The sequence below is a fragment of the Pseudoliparis swirei genome, chromosome 11, assembly GCF_029220125.1.
Source record: "Pseudoliparis swirei isolate HS2019 ecotype Mariana Trench chromosome 11, NWPU_hadal_v1, whole genome shotgun sequence".
NCBI classification, from domain to species: Eukaryota; Metazoa; Chordata; class Actinopteri; order Perciformes; family Liparidae; genus Pseudoliparis; species Pseudoliparis swirei.
In genome coordinates, this window is record NC_079398.1 from 20,785,085 (window position 1) to 20,803,545 (window position 18,461).

The 18,461-nt window shown below is 46.9% G+C and overlaps 1 protein-coding gene across 3 annotated transcripts; it reads left to right on the top strand.

The window, feature by feature from the left end:
• Positions 1–792: 792 nt before the first annotated feature.
• Positions 793–18,387, top strand: map3k9 (mitogen-activated protein kinase kinase kinase 9). Of its 3 annotated transcripts, none has more exons than XM_056426036.1 (11): positions 793–1,390; positions 2,614–3,027; positions 6,818–6,998; positions 9,054–9,202; positions 9,343–9,518; positions 11,130–11,370; positions 12,409–12,531; positions 12,702–12,843; positions 13,755–13,867; positions 14,948–15,682; positions 15,874–18,387. In XM_056426036.1, exons 1-11 carry the CDS (start codon positions 1,000–1,002, stop codon positions 16,332–16,334), a joined length of 3,126 nt encoding a protein of 1,041 aa, XP_056282011.1. In that variant the 5' UTR covers positions 793–999; the 3' UTR covers positions 16,335–18,387. The 3 variants fall into 3 exon arrangements, with proteins under 3 accessions (XP_056282011.1, XP_056282013.1, XP_056282012.1); XM_056426038.1 differs by having other exon boundaries at positions 1,127–1,374; XM_056426037.1 differs by having other exon boundaries at positions 1,300–1,894.
• The last annotated feature ends 74 nt before the right edge of the window (positions 18,388–18,461 follow it).

The window sequence follows — 18,461 nt, forward strand, 5'->3', positions numbered from 1 at the left end:
ACTGCGCACAGCTGTCCTCCAATATACTCCTGACGTCTCACCTCGTCACATGTAGGGTTTATTTCCTGTTGTGTTGTGTTCAAGGACAGGAAGGAATTCAATCTAGTAAAAAAAGAAAAGGGAGAATCTCTGAATTCTTCCTGTTCAAGAGGCTTTTGTTTGACTTTCTCACACACACACACACACACACCTACACACACACACACACACACACATTCACACGTTATCCTCTCATCACATCACTGAAGTAGTTGGGATTGTTCATTTGACTGTTATGTTGACTGTTTTTTACTCCTTTCTATGGATTCTGTTTTTATTTCAGGGAATTGTGCATGGAATTGAACATTAATTGAGTAATTTGTTATGTTTTGGTCATTTTTGTTTTTTGACCGGGAGCGGGGGGGGGGGGGCTGTCAATAACTAAATAAAGAAGACAATTTGAAAAGAAGACGTTTACTTTTGTGTACGTGTATGTGTGTGGGTGTGTGTGTGCGTGTATACGTGTGTGTGTGTGTGTGTGTGTGTGTGTGTGCGTGTGTGTTTGTGTGTGTTTAATCGTCGTGCAGCCGGTCCACAGGTTCACGCTGTGAGAACACGCGTTTGACGCTGAGAGGAGGGCGGGAGCTAGACGGCTGCTGACGTGCCTGCGCACCAATAGGAAGCCGAGTGATGGTTCGCACGTTGCTACGATTGGCTTAAAATAAAGGCGTCTGCGTCCGATGGGCCTCGGCGATGATTGGGTGTAGGATTGTGCATTGAGAGCCATCGAGCCGGAGCGGTGTGTTTGTTAGCAGCCAGCGGGGACAGGCAGGCAGACGATGCTGCACAATGGCGCTTCTAGTTTCCTGCACGGTTTGTGTGCGGGATTAGCCGCTACGTAGTGTGTGTGTGTGTGTGTGTGTGTGTGTGTGCAGACTCTGTGCGCCCCGAGCCGCCGCAGCCAGCCGCCTCAGGTGGATGCGCCTGCAGTGATCCAGGTCGCCCCTATGGATCGCGTCCATGGATGTCTTCAAACCCGCTCTAAACAGCATCGTGAGTCCCAAGGCGTGCGTTTCCTCGTCGGAAGAAACCGAGGCAGATGTTTTCCGCTGGCCGAGACCGGGTGATGGCATCGGCGTCGCGCCGGATGCGGCGCCCGCAGAGCCGGGCTTCTGGACCGCGGTCTTCGACTACGAGGCGACGGCGGAAGACGAGCTCAGCCTGCGGAGGGGCGACCTGGTGGAGGTCCTGTCCAAAGACTCCCTGGTGTCCGGAGACGAGGGCTGGTGGACCGGCTTGATAGCGGACCGGGTCGGCATCTTCCCGTCCAATTATGTGAGCAACGGGAACGGCATTCCGGAGGAAATCCGGGACACCTCGGAGCAGCAGTACCAGGTGCCTCCTCTGCACCGTGAGTATCCCATTGTGCGGAACTCAAACCGATCCCAGGTCTGCTGCCGCTGCTGCTGCTGTGTGTCCCTACGTCTTTTGTCACCGGGCCAGACACACGAACCCCCGGTGAGAGTGCTGTGTCACGGCAGCAGACGCAGCGCACTCTCGGGTGGCCTAGAACGCGGCTGGCCCCGGGCATCCTCGAAGCTTCTCTGGGCTTCTATGTTATTCATCACACTGCCATGTCAATGCTGTTTAATGCTAGCCCACACACACACACACACACACACTATGCGCTCCATCCTCGGCAGAAGGAGCATCCAACTGGTCCTGTTGGTTAGCATGATGAGATATTGTATAACGGTGTTGTTATGGCTCTCTTAAGGCAATGCACTAGCGCGACGTGCATACAATGGTATAGCACCAGGAGTGTGCTGCGCGAGAGCGAGAGAAAGAAAGAGAGAGGGAGTCATGTCAAAAGGCTCCTGCAGCTAAATGTGCAGCCAGGCCTCAGACCCACACGGTAAGCACAAGCAAGAGCCGCTCTAAATGCATTGCACTGCATTGTGGGATCCAAAGTGAGAACACTTTGGTGCCAGCTGTGTGCAAAAGGAGCTCCCCCCCCCCCACACACACATCTCATATCAGTGCTGATCAGGCAAATACAAGTTCAATTTAAATGCCGTTTGTCCTGTCGGAGCACGCCGCCTCGGCCGTCTACGTTGGCCATCTTTGTCTTTTTCTTTTAAACTTTCATCTCCTCCCTACTCGGCAGCAGCTGGCCTACTTTCCCCTATTCCATCCCACCTGAAATATTCATCAAGGTCAGTCTGCCTATAGTCGACGGGTTAGGAATCCACAGCATGTACGGCCACAGACCCAAAAGGCTCCTGTTCCCAACATCCAACGCACCTTTTCATTTCAACTCTTCCTTCTCCCTCCTCCTCACGTCCCAGCCAGACGTTGAGGACAGACGCTCACACATGTGTAGCAGCAGGAGGGGCAGCACCCCCGCTTCCTGTGTGTGGGGCATTCGGGTGGCTTAGTGAAAGATGAGTGACCCGGTTCTGAGGTCCTTGTTCGCCCTCGAGAGTAAAAGCGTGACTCTTTACCAGCTCCAGACAAGCGGACCTTGACCTTTTTTTTTTTATAAAGTAACTGCCCTATGAAGAGTGCTGTTGACTGATGGTAATGGTTGCATCTCTCTAAATGGTTGTCCTCTATTCCTCCGTCCCTCCTCAGTCCTGGCGATCGATTTCTCCGAGCTGACCCTGGAGGAAATCATCGGGGTGGGCGGTTTTGGGAAGGTGTACCGCGCGGTGTGGCGGGGCGCCGAGGTGGCGGTGAAGGCGGCGCGGCGGGACCTCGACGAGGACGCGGAGCAGACTCTGGAGAGCGTGCGCCAGGAGGCCAAACTCTTCGCCATGCTCAACCATCCCAACATCATGGGCCTGCTGGGGGTGTGTCTGCAGGAGCCCAACCTGTGTCTGGTCATGGAGTACGCCCGGGGCGGGCCCCTCAACCGGGCCCTCGCCGGCAAACGCATCCCTCCGTGCACGCTGGTGGACTGGGCGGTGCAGATCGCCCGGGGCATCCTGTACCTCCACAGCCAGGCCATCGTACCCATCATCCACCGGGACCTCAAGTCCAGCAACAGTAAGGTCCCCCCCCCCTCTCTCTCTCTCTCTCTCTCTCTCTCTCTCTCGCATCACGTGGTTGTTTCTGCTTTCTTTTGTGAATTTCTCCCAAAATTATTCAGGATTTTCGAGTCAACAGAATATTAATGATAATTATATTTAGGGTTTGGTGATTGGTTTACGGATTTTAAAATGAGATGTCTTCACATTGCTTATTTTGGTCCAAAACTCACTTTAATATTATGTGTAAAACGGATATATTCCCTCAGATTATAGAAACCAGAACTAGAGAATGTTATACTTTCTTTCTTTTTTTTTTCTTGACAAAATGGCTTTAAAAGATAAATCACTTATCATAAAAGTGGACGATTTAAATCAAATCAATTCAACAAATTATGACATCATTTGGATTTATTCTGGGTAAGAATAAGAACCTCCTTTTTTTTTTTTAAACACCACTATGGGTTCCAGCAGCTTCTGAGTCAGATTACAGGCTATATGCTAAAAACTGATCAATATTAAAAAGGTAGTCCTTTGTGTCTTGCATAGTTTCAGAGTGAACGTTTTAGCAGCTCGATGGGAATCAAGAAATTGCCGTGTCATCAGGCTTGTGGCAAAAGCTACGGTATCCTGTAATGGACGGTAATATAATTATAGATGCTCATGTTTCACGCCGTGAGCTGCACTGATAATAATAATCACTGTTCTGGAAAAGAGAGCAGAAAGCAAAAGGAGTGTGCGTGTGTGTTCTGTGGAGCGGTTGTAATCTTGCATTTTACCCAACTGGATCCCCTAAATCCCAAGCCTATTACTGAGGATTTGTCCGGCGCTCTGCCCCAGCCTCCTCCCTATTGGTCGCTCCGACTGTCCATACAACCAGCTCCTGGCCTGCCATTGGCTGGTGATCAGCTCAGGCGCTTCACTTCCTATAGGCTGATTTTGAAGTGTTAAATCAGGCTATGTGGGGGGGGGGGGGGGGGATACAGGGCATCATGCCAGGCCACTCTTTTACTTTTAATCCAAGCGAGGGTCTAATGCAGAGTTTCTTATTTAGATCACATTTAGGTTTTTATGTGATTAAAAACCAGCATGCCAGTAAGGTGTGAGTTTATTCTTGTATTCTATAGAATTAAATCAAACCGTATTTCACATTTTGTTTTGCACCAGCATAAGAGATTCATACGTGACCCTAATTTGCTGGTCAAGTGGGTCTAAACCACTTCATAGAGAAACTCTAATGGGCGGTTCGGGATGTGGCACACGGAGACTCCGCCCTGTGACGCATCACTGCGGTGATGAAGTGGTTGGTGGCAATATTATGAAGCCCGGTCCCTAAAAAAAAAGACACAAGTCTCTTTCCAGTCTCATCTTGAGCCACGTTGGTATCGTGGGTTCTCGGGACGACTAAGACGGTCAGTCGGTCCACCAACTTTATCAAGACGGAAGTATTTCAACGATTGGATGGATTGTCGTTGGATTCTTTAAAGATACTCATGATGCCCCGGATTAATGTGGTCATCCCCAGACTTTCCTCTTGCATCATCGTGAGGTTTCCCTTTTTAATTTTGTTGCATTCAATTTAACAGTGTGGAGAAAAAGCCTTGGAATGTGCATAGAGGGAGGGGTATGACATGGAAATTGAATCGAACCTGTGGCACATGCTGAAACTACTACGAAGGCCCGCTTTGGTGGTTTTGACATCATATTTTGTCCACCCGCTTTGAATAACTTAAGTGATCCCCAGATTTTTCAGGTCAAATTTGTTCACGGATTTCTTTTCATGACCCAATATCTGCAGAAACTATCTTGGCATGCCCAACAAAGATGAAAAACATTATAAACGGCATCAACCCCGCCTCATTTTTAAGGAGACGACAGGTCGGTCCTACACTACCGTTCAAAAGTTTGGGGTCACCCAGGCAATTTCGTGTCTTCCATGAAAACTCACACTTTTATTTATCAAATGAATTGAACATTTCATAGAACATATAGTCAAGACAATGACAAGGTTAGAAATAATGATTAATATTTGAAGTATTAATGTTGTTCTTCAAACTTCAAGCTCAAAGGAAGGCCAGTTGTATAGCTTATATCACCAGCATAACTGTTTTCAGCTGTGCTAACATAATTGCACAAGGGTTTTCTAATCAGACATTAGTCTTCTAAGGCGATTAGCAAACACAACGTACCATTAGAACACTGGAGTGATAGTTGATGGAAATGGGCCTCTATACACCTCTGGAGATATTTCATTAGAAACCAGACGTTTCCACCTAGAATAGTCATTTACCACATTAACAATGTATAGTGTGTATTTTTGATTAATTTAATGTTATCTTTATTGAAAAAACAGTGCTTTTCTTTGAAAAATAAAGACATTTCTAAGTGACCCCAAACTTTTGAACGGTAGTGTATGTCTATTTACTCCGATAGTGAACGTGAAGGATTCATTTTGCTCTATAGTCAGCGAAACAAAAAGAGCCACATATCTTCACACCAATGTGACGCTGATGTGATATTCTTCAGGCCGACATATCGGCGGGGGAATGAGCTCTGTTGGAGACCTTCCTCTGATCTCGGCAACGCTCCGCCAACACCCGTACAGACTCATTCCCCTCACGCTAAATCTGGTTGTCGGCTGTGTAAATATCTAATTTTAGCATTAGCAAACCTAAATAGTTTCTTCAAATATAACCCAATCTGCTTTTGGGTGTACTCCGTATCCCTTTCCCCTGACTTTAACTAACGTGACACCAGAGCGTGGAGTGACTTGATCACTGGACATTATTTTGTCGCAGCATTCAAGAAACCACTTTTTGCTGATTTCGAACGTGGAAAACGTGAAACCTGCACCGAACACTTATATATTGTATTTGTAAGCCACATCTAGCAGTTCCAATCACTTGATCCACAACAGTTCTGTTTTGGGTTGTACCTTCAGCTCTCGCCTCCCTCCCACAGCGTGCCGTTTACCAGACGCTCTCCTCCAAAGCGCTGTGCATTACAGAGAGTGCATACTGTACATTTGCCCTCGGGAGGGACTCGGCTGTGTTCGTCTCGTGTTCCTCTCGAGCCGGATCTGCTTCGGCCACACGTCCGGCGTTCGGTTTCTTTTAGAAAAGTGCCTCTTTAGCATCGGAGCAGCAGATGAAGGGGGGGGCGGCGGCTCCGTGTGCACCGCAGCCTGCGGACACGCCCTCTCCACCGGGCACGGCCGCAGCAGATGGCCTGGCATTGTGGATCTGAATGGGGGAGAGAGAAGAGAGAGAGAGAGAGAGAGAGAGAGTGCATGTGGTTGTGTTTTTGACAGCCTATCGGAGTGGACGGGCGTGTCCTCCTCACAGGCTATTCCTGTAGTTTAACTGTAGTATTGGTGTTTGTTTAAAATGTCCCGTTACCCGGTGAGGTCGTTAGCGTTGATAAAGGCATGTGGGGTTTCTTTTCTCTGTGCTTTCTGCTGTTGTAGTGGCTCACTGTCTCTTCATTTCTCTGTTTGTTCTCTCTCTCTCTCTCTCTTTCTCTTTCTCTTTCTCTACTCTGATTTGATCCAATCCTTTCATCATGGCCTCCCACCACCCTGTTTTTGTCCGTCCACCATGTTTTGCGTTATATTTGATCACGGGCCCCCTCCCGCCCCTCCCCGACATTACAATCCCTTGTGGCGACGACCCGAAACCTTTTTATTTTACGTTACCGTCAACCCACCTGCCAATCTGCATCCCCCCCCCCTCCCCCCCTCCCACCACGTCCTCCTCATCCCCTCATCATCCTCCCGCTCCGCCTTCGCCGACCCCCCCCCCCCCCCCCAGTCCTCATCCTCGAGAGGGTTGAGATGGAGGACCTCAGCAACAAGACTCTGAAGATCACAGACTTTGGGCTGGCTCGAGAGTGGCACCGCACCACCAAGATGAGCGCCGCCGGCACCTACGCCTGGATGGCGCCCGAAGTCATCCGCTCGTCTACGTTCTCCAAGGGTAGCGACGTGTGGAGGTGGGCAGAGGAAGCGAGCGAACCGCGGCGAGGAGGTAGAGCCGGTCTGAGAACCGGCGGGCCGGAAAAGAGACGCGCTTTATTCACCGCGCACAAGCGAAGGTTCAGCTCTGGCAGCAGTTGCCATGGTAACGGAGCGCAGACTAGGCGAGGGTAAAGAGTGCGCGTAACATTCACCGTGAACTTTATCGGCGCTTCACGAAAGTTCCTCTTGTGCGTCTCTTATGGAAGAGATGTTAACGCAACGCAGCGTGATATAGAGCCGCACATTTAAGTCAGCTGAGTTTGTGTGTGTGTGTTGGCTCAAATGTGAGACTTATTTTATTATTTAAATCTTTGGGGCTTTAACTGCTGGTCGTGCTAAACAAGCAATTAAAACACATCCCCGTGAATTAAATGGTGACCTTTCTATGGAGCTAACGATTTCATGGATTAACCCTCCTGTTGCCTTCGGGTCAATTTGACCCGATTCAATGTTTAATGTCGGTGTTCTTTCGGGAGTCAACAAACAAACATAAAGTACCTCACACTTAAACTTGGAAAACAATATTAAGTCTAATAATTTTCTGGAGATTTTAATAGCTGGGGTCATATTGACCTCAAGGGTAAAATATGTTAGTAAATATAAAGGTAACAGGAGGGTTAAACATTGAATCGGGTCAAATTGACCCGAAGGCAACACAAGGGTTAAGTGGATAATATCAGCAGATTAATAGATAATGTAAATAATAATGCCTCAGCCCTTACTGCCTGGAGCTGATTGGCTCTTGCTCTGTATGTGAACCTCATGATGTTCCGATTGTAAGACCACACAAGCAAAGATGACGCAGCATATGTTAATATCATAGCGTGTGATTCATGTTCTCAGTGCTGCGTTGGTGTTATGAGACCGTTTGCTGCAATGTGTCATCATCCTCGCTCTCCCTCTCTGACAGTCTCTCGTCCTCACACATGCAGCGGCATCAACTGCCAGGCTGTTCCTGACTGAATGTGTGATTTATTCTTTAATTTTTTCCCAGTAATGAGAAGAAGACCGATGTCTTCAGGAGTTGCCCCGTCTCCCCAATCGATACTTAAAACGAGGGATGAATATCCTAGATGTTCTGTTATTGGTTGTATAACAGTAATTAATGGTGCTGTTGTATTGCTGCTTTCCCTTTTTAATTAATACAGGTATTTAGCTCCCTTTGTGCGAGAAAAGCTTTTTCATGTTAAAGGCTAAACGCCAACAAATATGGATTGCACCAGAATAATTCATGAGATGAAAACGTTTTGGAAACGATGACATCTATCTTTTATTTTCAATACATTTTGGGTTTTGGACTCTGCAGTTATTGGAAATGTCTAGAACAACACAAAGCAGGATTAGCAGAACTAATGGAAAAAAGCAGCATTTGAACATTGATTTTGAGTTCTGAAGGAAGCTTCGGACTATTCAGGCCTCGCTTATACGCAAGTGTAGAATAGATGTTGGTCAAACTAAAATCCGACATGATTTTAATGGTTTGGTTTGACTGTTTAATGCAAAGCGTTCAAAAGGTTCTCCAAATCACATGCAGTATTTTTTTTATTATCTCGGGCTGATGTTAAATTGGTCACATTTACTAGAATTGGTTTAGTGGATTGATAACAGAACCAGTTATAAGCTGTAAGGTAACGATTTTAAAAATTAAAAAAATAGCCATAACTTAACACACCACTTTCTGGTCTTTTTGATCTGCTGCAGGTCTTTTTCTCAGTGTGTGTGTGTGTGTTTGGCATTTAATCTCGTGGAGCTGTTTGCTGCTGAGCTTCACTGTTGAGCTTTTCTTCTGTTGACCTTTTCTGTCTCACCTTGGTATTTACATGGCTGCCAAATAGTGCCTTTCTATCCCCCTTTTGACCTTTGCTGTAGACGCACACTTTATTTCAGTAAACACCCTGCTTGACATTCAGAACTAGACTGTTCATTATGCCGTCTGTGTTTTTACACCTGCACATTTGTTTACGGTGTATATTCAAATAGTATTTATGAGTATTTCAAGATTTATGTATTTTTCCTCTTCTTCGATAAAGTTTTGGCGTGCTGTTGTGGGAGCTGCTGACGGGAGAAGTTCCCTTCCGTGGCATCGATGGTCTTGCAGTGGCGTACGGTGTGGCCATGAACAAGCTGGCGTTGCCCATTCCCTCGACCTGCCCGGAGCCCTTTGTACGTCTTATGGAAGGTAAGAGACCGTCATTAGAAAAGTCGAGTAGGGGAATATGTTATGACTTTCTGGAACAATTTTTAAAATCCCAAATACATTTTTGTTTGAGGCAAAATTTGGCTCATGGTTTTGAGACCGTTTTTAATCGTGTGCCGCAGAATGCTGGAGCTCCGACCCTCACTCCCGGCCGCATTTCACATTAATTCTGGACCAGCTGACGGCCATCGAAGAGTCCGGCTTTTTTGAGATGCCGGCAGAGTCCTTCCACTCTCTGCAGGATGACTGGAAACTGGAGATCCAGGAGATGTTTGATCAACTTAGGACCAAGGAGAAGGTAAAGAGGTCTTCAGGTTGAGTTTCAGCTCATCTCCTATAGACATGGATGATAGAATATATTTATATTGGAACCTTTAATGTTTGAAGTTCATTGCAGCTGTTTCACAGATTTAATAGATTTTTTTAAAGGGGACATATTATGAAGATTCCACTTTTTTTAGTGCTTCTATACGTTAATTTGGGTATCTGGCATGTCTCCCAACACAAAAACGCTGGAAAAAAAAAAACTCACGCGGCTTGTTATGGTTCCTCTGTCAGAAACGATATGCTTGAGTGCATCAAATGGGATCACCACCAACGTCTACATAGATTTTGAAGCACGCCCATGTAGGGAGTCTGGCTACATGGCCTTGGGCCATTGGGAGGGGGAGGGGGAGAGGGGAGCTGGCTCATTAGCATTTAAAGGAACAGGCACTCAAAACGGGTCAATCTTTTTCAAGTTTCAAGTTTCAAGTTTTTATTGTCACATCCCCTTTTATACAAGTATAATCGGTTCGTGAAATTCTTATGTGCAAAACACCCGACAGCAGTAGCAGACTAAAAAAAGAATAAGAATGAGAATAAACTATACGATATCCACACAAAAAAAAGAAGAAAGTATTAACAATATATATATAAAACAATGTAATAGAATATACATCATGACAATATATATATATAAAACAATGTAATAAAATATACACTTTTTTGAGACTATATATATATATATGTATATACATACAATATATATATAAACAATGTAATAAAATATACACCATGGCCATAGATATTCACAGAATATGTTCTAGTGTGTAGTGTTAATGAGGGTCTCAGTCCTTGTTCAGCAGCCTGATGGCCTGACTGAAGAAGCTGTCCCTCAGTCTGTTTGTCGGCACTTGATACTGCGGTATCGCCTGTCTGACGGTAGAAGGGTGAACAGTTTGTGGCCGGGGTGGTTATTGTCTTTCAGCATCCGCTTGGCCCTGGCCCACGCGCTTGGTATATGTCCAGGATGGAGGAAGCTCACCTCCAACGATGTACTGCGCCGCCCCCACCACCCTCTGTAGCGCCCTACGCTCCAGGGCGGTGCAGTTCCCGTACCAGGCGGTGATGCAACCTGACAGAACACTCTCGATGGTACTGGTGTAGAATGTTCTGAGGATGCGGGGGGCCATGTTGAATTTCCTCAGTCGCCTAAGGAAATACAGGCGTTGTTGGGCCCTTTTCACCACGTGAGTGGTGTGCGTGGTCCATGTGAGGTCCTCGGAGATGTGCACGAGGAACTTGAAGCTGCTGACCCTCTCTACTGCAACTCCGTCTATGGAGATGGGGGTGTGCTCTCCTCTCCGCTTCCTGTAGTCCACGATCAGCTCCTTGGTCTTCTTGACGTTGAGGACGAGGCTGTTCTCCTGGCACCACTGTACCAGTGATCCAACCTCCTCCCTGTGGGGAGGTGTTTTTGACAGGGTAAAAAGGGTGCTGTTTGAAATGATTCTTGTGGTATTTTGACCAAAATATGTTACAAACATTTCATTAAGACCCCAAGGAACCATATCAACTTGTGGCAAAATGGGCATAATATGTGTCCTTTAAATTGATTTTTTTTTACATGTATTTTTTGTTCCCTCAGGAGCTGCGATCGTGGGAGGAGGAGCTAACCCAAGCCGCGCTGCAGCAGAAGTGCCAGGAGGAGGCGTTGAGGAGGCGCGAGCAGGAACTAGCCGAGCGGGAGATCCACATCCTGGAGCGGGAGCTCAACATCATCATCCACCAGCTCTACCAGGAGAAGCCTCACGTGGAGAGCCGGCAGGGCAAGTTCCGCCGCAGCCGCCTGAAGCTCAAGGACGGGAACCGGATCAGCTTACCTTCAGGTACCGCGGACAGACTGCACGACATACCGTCTGGAATGGATTGTCACAATAAGCATGATTTTTATTTATTTTAAATGTTGCCTGAGAAATTGTACAATGTTGTCGACGTAAGCTCGAGGCCGTTGGCTACTTGGCCGTCGCCATATTGGACATACTTTTAAATCTAATAATCGCATCGCACTCGCCTCCAGTTTGAATTCAGTATTGTGACGCCATCAATATCCAGGAGACTGTCACTCAAGCCGTGTGATGTCTGAGCTTTGTTGGTGTTGTCTTGAAGGAAGTTGTGACTGATCTTGTCCGTCTGAGGTTTGGTGAAGTTCTCATCCCAACAGTTCATCTAATTTGCCGAGCTCTCTGTCCAGCTTCTAGGCGGATGAAGTAACTGTCAATGGTAGAATGCATAAACAAAAAATGGAGATGGTGTCAATGCAGGCAATCTTTCATTGTAAATGGGAGTTTTACCTTTAGCTAAGCCCCGCCCCCCCTGCTGCTACTCCTTCAAGCTGTCAGAGCTACCACGGAGCTCACACAGTCAATCCCTGAATACATGTGATCTAATATATGGCTAAACAAAAAAAGAAGATTTCCAAAAGAAACGTCAACCACCACATCACCTGGCAGTCGAGACGGAAACCAATAAAATTAGAGAACAAAACTGTTCTTGTAAAGCTAAAACGGCATGTCTATACATTTAGTGTACCTTCAGTGTCTCACGCTAGTTAATGATGTGACATACAGTTTGGCCGTTTCCCATCTCTGACTCCACCAATACACTTTAGAATCACAGAAATGTGGATAATTGTATGTTTAATGTCAGTGCTGTATTCCAGCGTGTGACCCATGTTGCGCTGGACCACCGTTGCTTTGTGATCTTGTTGCTATGAATTCCCTGCGTTGGGCATATCTGCAAAAATGGGATCCAGAAAGTTAAATCCAGCATGTCTTAGATGCTGCTATTAGATTTTTTTCGTAGTGTCAGATTTCCAATTGAATGCCTTATGTTTAATAAATAAAAAAAATATGATCCTTATTTAGATTTTCAGCACAAAATCACAGTGCAGGCGTCTCCCTCACACGATCGCCAGAGGAGTTTGCTCAGCAGCGGTTCCAGTCCGCCGAGCAGCCCGCCGATGATGTCCCGCCTGAGAGCCATCCAACGTAAGCGCCATCAGTCATGAGAGACTTCTCATTATTACCATGGAGCACAGAATGTGTGTGTGTGTGTGTATTCTCCAATGGGATGTCTCCATTTATTTGGGTTTTCTCCGTTCAGCTATTCATGGGATTTAATATTTGCCCTCGATGGCCGTTCTCCTAATGTTCTCCAGTCACTCCACGGGAGGGCTGTACGGCCTGGGGTCGCAACGCAGGTCTTCATCCGGATGAAGAGGTGGGTGAGAGGAAGGGCTCCAGGAAAAAGGGCAGAGCCCGCGAGTGTGGCCCTTACAGGGAGCACAGCGCCGATGCCAGGTGAGTCCAGGAACAGTCCCACCGTCTCCAGATAACCGAAACGTTGTTGGGTCGCGCGTTTATGCCTCGCGTTACGTTTTTGGGCTGTCCGTCCGCTCCGCTCTGGTGACGGTGTTATTCGCTAAAAACGGCATTTAATGGAATTTCTTAAATGTTTCCCAAACATTAGATTAGATATTCCTTTATTAATCCCACAGAGGGGAAATTGCAGGATCAAAGCAGCAGGTGCACGCCAGAGCATCAACTAAAGATACAAATAAAAAAACACAATAACGATAATGATGAAATTATTACAAGTTTTTTCCCGTCGGCAGTCGGGCTCATCAATGGAGCCCGGGTCCCCCACTGACTGACTCTGTCACCCCCAGGACTACCTCCTCTTCTTCCTCCTTCCTCTTCCTTCTTCTTCTTCCTACTCCTCCTCCGTCTTCTTCCCGCCTGGAGGCCTCCTCCACACACATGTCACTTTAACATGCACTTTTAACTTAAACACACATGTCTCTTGAAACACACACCTAAACACTTTAACGTTATTTGTTTATCTTTGTTTATCTTTATCTTATTTGTTTATCTTATCTTATACTTAAGTTAATACACACTTTGCACTGTTGCGTTGATTGTTGTTTGTCATGTCAAATGTTGCACCTTTCACCAAAAAAAATTCCTCGTTTGTGTAAACATTTCTGGCAATAAACAGATTCTGATTAGGAGTTGGAGGTCAAAGGTCACCGTGACTTCTCAAAGATTTAATATGCTAATTATGACTTGTTCACACAAATGTCTAATCGGATAAAAGGATGCCGTGGTGACGTTTTGGAAATTGCTAATGTTAGTTTATGAAGGTAATTTTACAAAAAGATAATAGTAATAATTAATTTTATGATCCGTTTTCCACCCCGTCACCCTGACAGTGTGAAGCCGCCCCATGAAAGCAGCAGGCAGCGGTCCTGCAGCGCCCCGAACCTTCGCAGATCCCCCAGACACAGTCCAGCAGTGCCCGGAGTGCCGAGCCTCGTGGAGATGGGTAAGCGGGGCCAGCTTCCTCCGGCCGACTCGCGGTCTGCACCCTCCGCACGACGACGCAGCCGTCGGCTCGAGGTTGCCAGAGTGGCAGACTGTCCGGGGAGACGTGGAAGGAGAAAGACTCTCAGTGTGACCATAACCAAGCTGATCCGGAAAAAGCATCGCGCACACTCGGCAAAACAAACTTGCATACGGAATTCAAGCGACAATGTTGAGGTTTTTGGGGCTTGTCCACTGTGCAATATGAACGACAGCCTCTCTCTGTGAATAGATCTGCAACAATACTGGTTACCTTCGCATTGAAAATGCGGAAGGTAATGTTTTGATCGCCATTTATTTGTATGCGTTTTACTCGCATAACTCAAAAAGTATTAAACCGAATCGCATGAAATTTGGTGGGATGATTGGTTATTATCCGGGGACCATTTGATTAGATTTTGGGATCGATCGGGTCAAGGTCATGAAAAGGTCAACATCTTATTTTTACGCGGTCAATTTTCAGCCAATTGGCATGTAACTAATGCCAACATGATTCAATGCCCAATCTTGTGATATGCGAAGGTATGCGCTCTACCGAGTGCCCGTTCTAGTTACCTTCGCATTGAAAATGCGGAAGGTTATGTTTTGATCGCCATTTATTTATTTGTATGCGTGTTATTCGCATAACAAAAAAAGTTTTAAACCGAATCGCATGAAATTTGGTGGGATGATTGGTTATTTTCCGGGGACCATTTGATTAGATTTTGGGATCGATCGGGTCAAGGTCATGAAAAGGTCAACATATTCTTGAATCGCATGAAATGGTGGGATGATTGGTTATTATCCGGGAACCATTTGATTAGATTTTGGGATCAATCGGGTCAAAAGTCAAGGTCAAGGATAGGTCAAAATCATTTTTTTACCATAGCTCGGTCAATTTCTATCCAATTGGCATGCAACTAATGCCAACATGTTCATAATTCAATGCCCGATCTTGTGATATGCGAAGGTATGCGCTCTACCGAGTGCCCGTTCTAGTTTTCTGTGTATCGGTCTTCGGTGTACGTGCTTTGTAAGATGATGTGAATGATCCCGTTTCCAGAAAATGAAGACTGCTGCTTCACGACCGAGCCGGGAGCAGCTCCTGGTCAGTCCTACCTCTGCATCCCCTTCCAGAAGGAGGGGAACGCGGCTGCTCCCGCTGCTCCTCCCGCTGCTGACGGGGATGGAGACGAGTACTGCGCCAGCCGGCAGCTTCCGGGAACGCCGCCATGTCGGAAGAGTCCCGGCGGGGGCCGGCGGTCCGAGCTCGTCCTGCTGGGCTGCGGCGCTCTGCTGGCAGCCGTCGGGCTGGGCTGCAACCTGCTGACTCTCTCCCAACCGGAGGGGGGCGTCAAATCGAGATGGGAAGGCTTCTTCCACAGGACGGGGGGCCCGAGGCGGAGCACCAGCCCCCCGACCCGCAGACTGTTCCGGCGGGAGAGCCCGCTGAAGCCCTCGGCTTCCTCGCTGCCCCCCTCCTCCACCCTGCTGTCCTTGTCGTCGGTGTCCGACTGCAACTCCACCCGCTCGCTGCTGCGCTCCGACAGCGAGGAGCCGTTGGCCTCGCCGCTCAAACGGCACCCGGTCCTCCGGACCACGATCAACCCGCTGGTCAACACGCAGCTCGAGAGCTTCAAGCGCAACCCCCACCAGTCTCTCACGCCCACGCACGTGCCGTGTGCCCCGCGCTACTCGCGTGGCCTGCGTCGGACGCCTTCAGACGGCGCCATCAAGAAGAGCTGCGCCTCTAATAATCTAGAACCCTTGCCAGAGAAAACGGCATTCGAGAACGCAGGTAAAGTACATGTGCAGTCATGGGAGTTAAGGTTGATACTTATAGCCTATAGATGTTTTCTTTTGTTATGTGATATACAGTATTATTGGTGTGCGTTAATACTTAATATTTGATAAATCCCTGATACTCGCCTAAACCATATCAAATTTGCTCTGGAAATGGACATTTTTTTCTTCTTTCTTCTTCAACAGGAGGCTTCAGAGGTTTAAAAGAAGACTGTCCGGAGTTCCCCCGGCTCCCCGATCCGAATCTTGTGTTCCCTCCAACTCCCCGCCGCCGCTGTGCCCCCGAACGCCCCAAAACCCTCGACTTTGTGGCCCGGCCGCGGCCGTCGCCACGAGCGCACTGCGAGAGGTTTTGGGCGGACGCGAGGCCCAGGGGAAACGGCCAAAACCTGGGTAACGGCGAGTCGCCCGCCCACAACTCCTCCAGCACAGAGACTCCTCCCACTTTGGAGTTTGGTAGGGACCCGGCGGTCCTGCCCACCCCCATGGAGGCCCCGACGCCCTACTCCCCCCGAAGAAAAAAAGAGGACCTGTTGGATCGGCTGGATGAGGTACAGTGCCGGGACGGAACCGTACCGCTCTGCAGACCAGAGAGCAGCTTTCCCAAAGACTCCCCGTACCGCTACAGACCTGGATTCTGGTGCTAACTGGGCCCCATCCCGCCCTTCACCGGTCCAACACAAGGAGGCGACTGTCCCTGCTGTTAGCCGTTTGGATTCTCACAGTTCTGGGTCGAATGGTACTGACGGACTGAATCTGTTCAAGCTTTATTCAGGACTTTAAGGGGGGAGGGGAGCTCACCTTTCCACTTCTATAATATTGCCGCTAAATTACAGGAAGTCATTTACGATTAATATATTTGTTGTATTGCAGTTTGTGATAATCCTCAAATTTGGCCTCGAGGAGAAGTATTTTAGGATACCCAGGTCTTTTTTGTGAATGCATTAGAGCGACGGAATGTTATTAATGTCTCTCATTTACACTGAAACCCTGACGTTTGTCATTTTTATTGATTTCTTTGGGAATGAACTAACTATCGGCTTTATGGCAGAATGGCATCGACGGTTTCACAAAGCTTTACATAATTTTTTCTTTTTCTACTTCAAGATTGTGCATTCAACAAAGTGCACTTTTGGAAAGCATCATGAATGTGAATCTTCAGGTTTTTCTTTTTCATGGTCAAAGCGCGTCTCTCATTCTCTAACTTTCCCCGTAAACTCTTCTGTATACTTCACGCCACTGTGCTCGTGGCTGATGGATTTCTGTTTTGTGATACCCGTCGTCACACCTGTACACAGCAATATCCCAGGAGATGGGGGGGGGGGGGGTTGTATAATATGAGCCCCTCTGTGCGTTGGTAACTCCGTCTCCAGGCCTGTATGGAGAGCTTTACTGTAAAGAAGACCGGCACAGCTGCTGCTCTGGTTTGAGTCGGGACCGAAACACTGTCAGGAAGTCTCAACCAGATGTTTGGATCCCGACCCGCCAGTTGAGAAACATTTCTCCTGAATTTTAAAAAGGCAAATATTGTATTTGTAAATCTGTAAATTGTCTGCCTCAAGTTGTTGATCAAGATGAAACGAGTGTTGAGAGGCACACAGGTGAAGCAGGCCCTGGCGGCATGTGGAATTTCATTCCTGATAGTTTGTATTAATTGTATTGTATTTATTGTTTTATAATTCATTGCATTTGCCTTGATTTTTGACTTATGAATGTTCTTATAGAGATGGTGCCACATGTTACTTGCTTCATTTAGTTTGTGGCTGTTACATTTTCAATAATCATGTTGTTGTTTTCAACATCATTTAAAAAAAAGGGGGCAAATAGTTTCGATTCAACTAAAGCCGACACGATGAGTTGCTGAATCGGTATTATGGATAGAAAATGTTAAACATTCCCGAGTTGCAGCGTCTCAAATGTGAGACAATTTTTTTTTTTTTCATCTTCTTTATTATTTGGATTTTTGGATCATTATTTCCTGAGAAAACAAGCAATTTGATGACAACGTGGGCTTAAGTGAATTAAGAACATTATCAACAGATTAGTCGATAATTAAAAATCATTCGTTGCCGCTCCAAATCCAACAATCCAAAAAGTTATTTAACTGAGCCTAATGCATATAAGCTGGTCTGTGCATATTTTTGGTTTCCGCATCCGACTTGTGTTGGTCTGGACTAGACTGGGGTCAAGTATGCATTACAACTAAGTTTCAACCTGTTTGACAAGAAGAATACTGGAGGAGTTTCAGGAAGTGCCAGGTTACTGATGCAATCACACCCACCTGTCGACTGGCAAATGTGTGGGGTATTTAAAAAAAGAGCTAAGAATGATCAATTATTTAAAAATCCAAAAATGCCTGGTCTTCATGCCTGTTTATCTCTTTTTAAATTTGAAAATGTTGAGTGGCCTCCCGGGCTGCACCCTCTGAGATCTGTCCTTATTCCCGAGTGACCCCATGTACGTGTAAACGCGAATGCTTTTCCTCTCGAGGGCTGTGCAGAATGTGGACATGCTCGATGAACCCAAGCGCTCTTGTCTGAGGTGGCGCCACGGTGTCGCTTTCTGTCTGAAATGTTACCACGAATAAGCTGACCTGACTGTTGCTGATGGACATTGTTCAAGTGGAGAATAATGCTGTTATGGACTGACTTGTATTTGCACTGGAACACACTGATTTGAGTAAAATCATGGTAAACAATCCAGCTGGGTCACCTTTTTACTTTGTATAAAGTTCTGTGTTTCTTAGTAGAATTAATGGGTATCAAAATCTATAT